Source organism: Cyprinodon variegatus, unplaced genomic scaffold (genome assembly GCF_000732505.1).
Source record: "Cyprinodon variegatus isolate N-32 unplaced genomic scaffold, C_variegatus-1.0 Scaffold1192, whole genome shotgun sequence".
In the NCBI taxonomy this organism is placed as follows: Eukaryota; Metazoa; Chordata; class Actinopteri; order Cyprinodontiformes; family Cyprinodontidae; genus Cyprinodon; species Cyprinodon variegatus.
In genome coordinates, this window is record NW_015151645.1 from 110734 (window position 1) to 120217 (window position 9484).

General features: G+C 41.0%; 1 protein-coding gene across 9 annotated transcripts in view; it reads left to right on the forward strand.

The window, feature by feature from the left end:
- Positions 1-9484, forward strand: part of arhgef9 (Cdc42 guanine nucleotide exchange factor 9) — a 94616-nt gene that overhangs the window by 70311 nt on the left and 14821 nt on the right. For all 9 annotated transcript variants that reach the window (XM_015401196.1, XM_015401198.1, XM_015401200.1 and 6 more), the window contains 4 exons: positions 721-921; positions 4821-5000; positions 7377-7609; positions 8462-8591. In XM_015401196.1, coding sequence (XP_015256682.1) covers positions 721-921; positions 4821-5000; positions 7377-7609; positions 8462-8591 — 744 coding nt within the window. The remainder of the gene's footprint in view (positions 1-720; positions 922-4820; positions 5001-7376; positions 7610-8461; positions 8592-9484) is intronic.

Genomic DNA, 9484 nt, shown 5'->3' on the forward strand with positions numbered 1-9484 from the left:
CAGGCCCGCTCGCCTCTCCAGGGTTTTCCCCTACTGTTGGTGGCGGCTTTAAGACGTTTTTCATGTACGTAATCCAAACTGCAGGCAGCAGGATATTAAAAACCAACATATTCTGCCGGCAGGTTTCTACATTTGAAGTTAATTTAGGCGTTAATAAACTGTTTCAGAGGAGTGATCATAGCGCTCTGCATCAGCAGTGCCGCGTCTGACTCCCTGCCAGCTCCCAGATCAGCTTCTATCATTGGTTGATGAGGCGTCCAGCAGCTAAAGATCAATGTTTCCAACTCCAACAGCTGCTGCTTGTGGAATTTAAACATTTAAGCAAAGTTTCCAGGGGAAAACCTTCCAAAAACAGGCAGAGAATTTTAAATTTTATAGAGCTGATGAGCATCAGTTAGGGCCAGGGAGTGTGGCAGATGTAGAGTCTATAAATAGAATGTCTACATCACCCACAGAGGCCTTAACCTTGTTAAGCTTAATAGAGGACTAGTTGCTAGCTATTTACTGACAGAAGACATAACTGTGTCACATTTTCCCATCATGTGAGATTAAGCTACAGCAATGAAAGGTGAATTTATCTGAACGGCTTTTTGCACTTGTGATTCTAAGGATGTTTGAATATGTTTAGTAAAACTTTCCTTTAGATTTATGCATTAAACCCAAGAGTGCTCATAAATGCTCTAATGCCGTGGCTCTGTGTGTGAACGTATTTGTCCTCAGCTGTGGGTGAACCAGGAGGACGGAGCGGCAGAGCCGGCCGAGGGGAGCAGCGAGGTGCAGAACGGGCACCTGGATCCCACCAATGACTGCCTGTGTCTCGGCTCACCCCTTCAAAACAGAGACCAGATGAGGGCTAACGTCATCAATGAGATCATGAGCACAGAGAGACACTACATTAAACACCTCAAGGACATCTGTGAGGTACTGAAAACATGCTCACACCAGCGGCGCAAACATTAACGGGCCTAACCCGCTCCTTAGGACTAGGACAAGCAGCAGAGGTAGTAAAGCGTAAGAAGATGAATAAACACAGCAGGCGTGAGCTGCAGGACGGGCTCTCAGATGCTACACAGGAAGGCCTGGAGAAGCAGCAACACTCCCACTGTCACTTTTATACCATGATCATATTTTATCTTTGGATTAAAAAAACAATCCGGAGTGAAGGCTGTTCCCTGCATCTTGGCTTTTCTATAACACGGTTTATACCGGAATGACTAACTTTTTTCAGCCACTTTTGTTGAAATTTGCATGTTATCATTCTCTAGCTTTTTCTCCTCCTCCAGGTTCTTTTCTGAACATACGGCTTTACCATCAACTGGAAGCAGTTCCATGCAAATATATGGCCATATAATATATCTGACGAAATTGTTTTTATAAAGGTTTTATTTTTCTGATAAAGCATTTTAAATTCCACGATAATCACATTTTAATGTGAATTAAGGCCTTAATTTAATAACAAACAGGCCTTATTTTGGGTTTAAACTTCCATTTTACCTCAACGCTTTCATCATTTTATGTTCTCTAACTGGATATTTAGGGAGATTTGGAAAAAAAGAAAACCTTAAAAATTGACAAATTTCTGATCAGAAAACAAAGATGGCGTAAACTAATGCTGCGTTCACACCGAAGGCGTTATGGGCGTCAAAAACGCACAGAAATCTGGACTCTGGATCAAACTGGTCCGGTTGCTTTGCTGCTCGAGGTCTGCTTGTTTATCTGCTCTGTTCTGTAGCTTCCAGCTGAGAGCAGCTTGGCTTTATCTACTGTATGAGTGGGGAAAATAGTTTTAACACGTTTTTAAGAGAGAAAGTCCACCTCCAAGCATCCTCTGTTCATCAGTTCATCAGGATTATAATCCCACTATAATCTGCAGATCTTGTTGGGAGCTGCAGACCTCCAGTTTACCGCCCAGTGTTGCCAGATAGAGTTGAGGTTTTTCGGCCCAGTTAAAAACCGCCACACCACTCAACAACCTGCACAATTCATAAATTGTTATATTTACAGTGTGAACATGAACAAACTTCAGTACGACTTCAATCAACACTACATTTTTAAAACAAAACACTACAATCCGACACAATCTGCCAAGAGCTGTTCTCCATAAGCATCTCTGACCCAGCCACCGCAGCCATGCAGATCCAGTGAGGGTCATGTGACGCATCACATACTGATGTTCTGTCAGATGAGCAGACCCAGTCAGACCAGCATAACCAGCACCCCCAGAGTGGGTCCTGTAGGGCCGCAGTCCTGCAGGTTTTAGAGGTTTTCTGCTTCAGCAGGAATTGAAATCTGATTAACAGGCTTTTGTTCAACTGCAATCATCATAAGCAGCTGTGCTAAAGCAGGGAAACCTCGAAAACCTGCAGGACAGCCGCCCTTAAGAACCGACTTTGGGGACGCCTGATCATACCCATGGTCAATACCCGTTTATCCCTTTAGTTTTGTACAAAAAATAGACTTTAAACTACCTCAACTGGCGTGTATCCCTTTAGTTATGTACAAAAAAACAATTTAACTACTTACTTTTTGGTGTTTTTTGAAGCGTATGGTGATCTGATTGTACATGACTAAAGAGATACACGCCCATCGAGGTAGTTTGAACAAAACTAATGAGATAAATGCCAATCTGACATCTTGTGCCTGCGTATTGTCTATGGGTATGCTGGTCTGACTGGGTATGCTGGTCTGACAGAACACCGTTATTAACAGGTCAGCAGATGGATTCATAACCAGGTAGACTACTCCTCTGACTCCGAACCAGCCCAAATTATCTCCACCCGCCCAAAACTATTATTACCCCCAAAATCTAAATGAAAACCACCCAATCTGGCAACGCTGCTACCACCAGGAGGCAGCGCTGGGAATCCCTGCTGAAAGCTCTGTGCTGCGGCCAGCCTGCGGGGGATTTCCTGCTGCCGCTAATGAAAATGAATTGAACACGTTTTTAAGGTTTGTGGTAAAAACTGCAAGAACCAGAATAAACAATCCAATATTTTTCTTTTGCAGGTTTTAACATTTCTAGTTAATTTGGGTTTTTATAAAGTTTCTCCGTAGTTCATAAAACATATTTAAGTGCAGCAATAATGAGCTGCTCTCTGTTCCTTCTACATAACAATCCATTCTACCTGCTTTATTTAACCTTTAGAGTTTAACTCCTTGATATTTATTTATTTTTTATCTGCAGAATGTCTGCAGAAGCCATGACAGCTTGCAGGTAGCGTCTGTCTCCCCAAAAAACTCCTGCTTTTCTGATTGGTTGATGCTACGGCGTCCAGCTGGAAAAGTTTTCGGTTTACTGAACTCCAGCGTTGGATGCTTTGTCGCCAGAATCCTCGGAATGCGGCGCTCGCGACGCCTGGACGTTCCGCTGGAAGCAACATAGACTTTGCATGTAAACCAGACGCTTTTAACCGCAGAACGCGCCCGGTGTGAACGCAGCACAGGAGTAAAAACAAACGGAAGGAAGAAAAATATGCCTTTTAAATGAAACATTTTACGATCTGAAAGTTTGTAAAAGTGTCCTGAGGACAGAAGAAAAGCTCATCCTTCTGCTGCTGTGCTGTACGATGACATCACCAGAGGCATGAGGCTCTTGCTGTTTGTTTAGCCGTATGTTGCAGTCGGGTCCTTCAGAGATCCATGCAGTCTTTTCCCATTAGCCTCCAGTGTTTTCTTGTTGCTTGATGGACTGATCTGAAAAGGTTTCAAATAAGAGGGGCTAATTTATACTTTCAATTCTTTTTAGAACGTGTAAAATGTTGCAGGTGATCTAAAAAAAATTGCTGCCCAAGTATTAAAACGAGCAAACCGGTCTGGTTCTGCCTCATTAAAATGAGCAGATTGCATGTTTTACTGGCAGATGGGAGGTTTGTAAAAGAAGGATGAGGTTCTAAGCCATGTTATTGGAGGTAATAATGATAAAAGTGTTTAGAAAATATTTATAGGTCACGTTTTGCATAGGTAGCCCATCTCTAAGTGCTGCAATTAAATGTTTTAAAAGTTGACTGAAAAATACAAACGTTTGTCCTCAGAGAAACTCAACTCGTTGCTTCATGCCTTATATGATGTCATCATGGACATGTGGTTGTGAGATTTTATCTTTATAAAGAATGATTTAGATTAGCAAAATAAACAGGGATTACATTCAGTTCTGCAGATGACAACTATAGTGTAGATAATCTTACAGGTAGCTTTAAATACATTTATTTTATTTTGTTTGTTGTTTATTCAATCAAAAATCATTTCTTTGTTTCTGCAAGCGTATTCAGGTCCAGGTTTTATTATTTTTCTTCATAAACCAGCAGCAGTGTGAGACACAGCAGCCTTTTTTAAAAGCAGATCGAGCAGATAAGCACGGCGCTCTGACTTTGGGTTGTTTCTCATGCACATTTCTGGCTTATCTAATCATCGAGGCCTAATCCTCTATATGCCCTTTGTTTGTTCTGTGGATGAAGCATGATGTTTAAAAATAGTTGCAATAAAGCATGAATTTCACCTTCTCAACTCTGCACTTTATGCCAGTGGAAGCACTCTGCATAAGTGTGGTAATGTAAAGGGCTCTTTAGCATCAGAATGAATGCTCACCTAATAGAGGTATGAAATCACTCACCCTGATTATTTGGACTCCTTGACATCTTGATATTTTCACTAAATGTTAAAGCATCATGACCTTTAATTAAACACTAGCAGGCGTGTCACAATCACTTCGCACAGTTCTGAGTGAGAAATATGTGAAACTCATTTTTAAAGTGTCATCTTTTTGAAAGAAGTGCTCACTCTGGTGGCGTGGCATTTATCGAAGGTTTTTGTTGTCGTTGCAGGGTTACTTACGCCAGTGTAGGAAGCGAGTGGACATGTTTAACGATGACCAGCTGAAGGTCATTTTTGGAAACATTGAGGACATTTACCGCTTCCAGATGGGCTTTGTTAGAGATTTGGAGAAACAGTACAACACGGAGGAACCGCACCTCTCTGAAATCGGGCCATGCTTCTTAGAACATGTGAGTATTTCTCTTTTTCGTTCGCACTAAACAGGAAAGAAGGGATAACCATTGTTGCCTTTCATTTTCAAGCATTTGTTGCAGATTCCAGCAGATTCTTGTTTATCTTTAGAAACTTAAATAGCAGCAGAAATGCAGTGAAAAATAAGCAAAAAAACAGCCCAACATTACAGAGCATCAGTCTAATCTTCCTGCATGGAGCCATCTGAGGTTTGATGCCGGACTTTTAGGTCTTTGCAGGATTTTTTTTACCTCTTTCTAATTACTGAAAATAAAGGCAATTATTACTAAAAGAGATACCTTCAAAGATAAGTTACAATATATTTCTTATATGTCTATAGGGCTGCTGGAAATCATTAAAGTCACATTATTTCCATTTTTATTCTACTTTATAGCAAGCCTACTGATTTAGAGGGAAAAACATAGATTATCTTTATAAGGTGGACTGTTATGTTGTCCATTTAATGCAAATATACAGGAGCCTCACACCTGGTTTATATCTGGTTTTTATGTCCTCATTCCTGAGTTTTTCGTTGTTCTGCTAACAGCCTGAGACCAAAAGAGCTGATTGAGTCTGAATCCACCGAGGGATTCATTATTCTAAAATGTTATAGACTTAACAACAACTAAATGGTAAATCTATGGTTAAATGTTGTAGATGTATACCTTAATGTCCATTTTGATTTAGTTTTTTTACTGCTACTTTAAAATAAAGACCAAATGATCGCTGAGATGACATTTTAAAACATTTTTTCTATCTTTTATAAGCGTTTGGCATTGTTAATGTGATTAGCATTGCTAGCATAAGTACGTCACTACTCAAAAGGCCGAAACAGAGCAGCTTTGCTGCTGAACCTTCAGTTTACTTTTCGCGACTGACATTTGCCTGTTTTGGAACAGTCCAATTCCATTCAGTTTATTTCTATAGCACCAATTCACTACACACGTCATCTCAAGGCATTTTATAGAGACAATAAAACCAGTCAAATAGATTCAAAGTTTTCTATAATGAAAACCAGTTGATTACATCGACTCATTGACTCTAAGGCAATCCCTCTCACTGCATGCTCGTAGCGACAGTGGAGAGGAAAAACTCCAGCAGAACCAGGCTCAGTTAAAGCTGAACAGTTAAAGCCTGAATTAACCTTTCTAGAAAATACACCATTTTTCTGGAAGCCTCTCACACCTTTAGTGCTTCCTCTGACTTCACTACTAGTAAGAGTGTTCACTCTGGGAGGGCTTCAGTCAGCATAGAGGGTATTCACCATTAGGCAATACTTGGCAGTTGCCTCTGTTTCCATGTCTGGTTAATACAACTATTCCTTATTTCTGCACATTAATTATGTTTTTGATAAAAATCCTTTGGCTAAAATGCCATCAGAACGCTGATAATATTAAGTGTGTCTCAGCCCCCCCCCTTCAGTGCCCACCATATTGGATCAGTCCATTTGCTGCACATGTTCAGAAAGGTCCAAACAGACAGCAGCAAACCATTTGAAAACAAACCATGCAAAGAGCAGTGTTGCCAACTTAGCGCTTTAGTCGCTATATTTAGCCACTTTTCAGACCCCTCTAGCACTTTGATTTCTAAAAAGCTCCTAGCGCCAAATCTAGAGACTTTTTTCTGCTACTGGAGACTTTGGAGACAACATCTAAAAGCAGCGAACTCTGCTCTCCAGAGCGAGTAGATTGGTAACCCCGCCTCCTGCTCTCCTCTATCTTGTCTGCTGTCATGATTCATGCAGCTATTATTTCATCCAAATGAAAAATGGAGAACAGATAAGCAGATCATGGCTTGTCTACAGTGAAAAGAAGGACTGGGTTATTTACTTTGGCCTTTTTGGAAACACAGGAAGGAGCAATCAGCTAAGTGAGCTTAGTGCTTGGAAAAAATCTTTCATTCCTTTAGAGACAGCATGAAAAGTCAGCTGAGTACAAAACATAGAGAGGAAAACAAGAAGAAAAGGGACAAGAAGAGAGGGACACAACCTAGAACAGATAATGGATGTCTATTCTATTAACATTTCTCTATCTGGAGAATGGGGCTGTTTGATGTGTTGTCGTCTCCATTTAGAGGGGCCCCTGCCTGTCTTTGCCTAGGGCCCCAGATTTCCTAAATCCATTCAGGGTTGGTTAAGTGTAAAAAAATAAAATCCAATCAGGGTTCAAGATGCAAATCAACTATAAAATAAAAAGTTTATAGTCTGAGATAAAGTAATTCTAGGCCTTGAGGTAAAGAGAACAGAAATCAGTTAAAGATTAGAAATAAGTAAAATATCTAGAAAACTTTTCTTTGGAAATGCTCTGTATCTGCTGCTGTAGGTTCAGCAGCGTTTTCATCTTCTGGTGAATCATCTCTCATTCTTTACATTGCAGCAAGATGGATTCTGGATCTATTCAGAATACTGCAACAACCACTTGGACGCATGTATGGAGTTAAGCAAACTAATGAGGGACGGCAGGTATCAGCACTTCTTCGAGGCATGTCGCCTTCTCCAGCAAATGATTGACATCGCTATAGACGGCTTCTTGCTCACCCCTGTCCAGAAAATCTGCAAATATCCGCTACAGTTGGCCGAGCTGCTTAAATACACAGCACAAGACCACAGGTACTGTACTGTAGAATAACGTTAGAACCTGAACTGCATTGTTTTCCTCCTGGACATGCACCTACAATGCATCTCCTGCGGGTTTTGAGTTTATTCTAGTGAAGTGGTAATTATCTGTGCTTGAACAGAAACAGACGGAGAGCAAACTGTGTGAATCCAGACTAGAAAATGTTGTTTCAGGAGCATATTTCACAAAGTTGTAAAGTATATCACGTGCGTGTGCACGGTGCAGGAGCCGGGCGGAAAATGTAAACATTTGCACATGCTCTTTCACTCCCAAATGTGTGTGCGAACATCCAGATGTGCAAACTCATTCGTGCAAGCCCACATAAACCCAGTGCAAGTAATTCAGCGTGTCTCCGCCAGCTCCAGGTCATTCACAAAGCGAGCATCCTCAGCCAGAAAGGGACAGGTGCCAGCTAGGCCAGAAACGCCTGCCAGATCACAGTGTTTTACTGTTTGAGAGCTGTGGAGAATCTGCCAGTTATGGGCCTGTGTCTGTCACACTTGTTCACACCACACTGCTGCACAAGCACACACATAGACACGTTATCTTCCAAAGTGAGGATTGGATCCGCAGCACGTCTTAGCCACTGGGATAAATCCAGCTCAGTTTGCATCGATGCTGTCAGACCTGACTGTGAATAGAGACGGCTGACTGAAATTAAATAGCTGTGTGTTAATTTGACTGTATTTCATTCGGCTTACGCCGCTTACTCACCGCCGCCTTTAATAGGCTTCTCCGTATCCCTCACTAATGCCGCGTAAAATGTGTTTGAGTGGCCAAACTCCAGAAGCTGTAACTTAACTCCTCAACACTGTTGAGTAATTACGTGTACCTTTTGTCTGTAGCGACTATCGATACGTGGCAGCTGCCTTGGCAGTAATGCGGAACGTCACTCAGCAGATTAATGAGAGGAAGAGGAGGTTGGAGAACATCGACAAGATCGCCCAGTGGCAAGCCTCCGTTCTTGACTGGGAGGTATGTACACCACTAAAAAGCTTCTGCTAATTTTATTTTCTTACTAATGAGAGTCGTTCCAAAAGACATTTATTAGAAACTCAACAGTTACAGAGCAGAATGTGATCTGTGTTCATGTTTTAGGACAACAAGTCTCGGTCATCCAGGTTATGGCAACGACAAAACAGGCTTAAATCTCTCAGGTGTTTCTTACATCTAGATGTTTTGTAAAGGAGATCAAATTTATGAAAACGGCTAAATATTTCCATCAGTCTTTGAACAGCTAATGCCGATCATTTAAATACCAAGCAAACATCCATTTAGCATGGGTTAGAATCACTCAGCTCTGTCCTAAGGTCAAAGGTGACATGCTTGGCTCAGATTATAGCATAAAGGCTTGTAGCTGTATAGATCTAGAATGGGGAGAACCGGAATGGTTCGGTGCTTTTCCAGATCTTGTCGTGTTTGTAAAATTGTTCGGTTATGATGTTTGAAAATAGCTACAAATATAAGACCTATATAAGAGCTTTACAAAACAAAATTGTCCAACAACAAATGTCTAACTATGAAAATAGATACAAACAAACAAACTATTTCCAGTAAAAAAAATCTGAACATTTTATACCAACAAATGTAGGTCGGATATGAAAGTTTTCAGCTTTAGTTGTTTTAAGGAAATAAAATCGATTTCTGTGAGAAAATTTTTTATATTATTCTTTATTTCACTAGCGTTCTGCAATATGACTAGCCTGACGTAGTCCGACTCAATTCTAGTCAGAATGAGTCTGATGCTGCTCCATAGAGCTGTGATTATGGGGCATATTTCGAACGAACCAGGAAAAAAAATGCCTCTGCACTCAATTGGATAGACCTACAACCAATAAGAGCAACGGAGTGCGTGACGTATGTTAAGC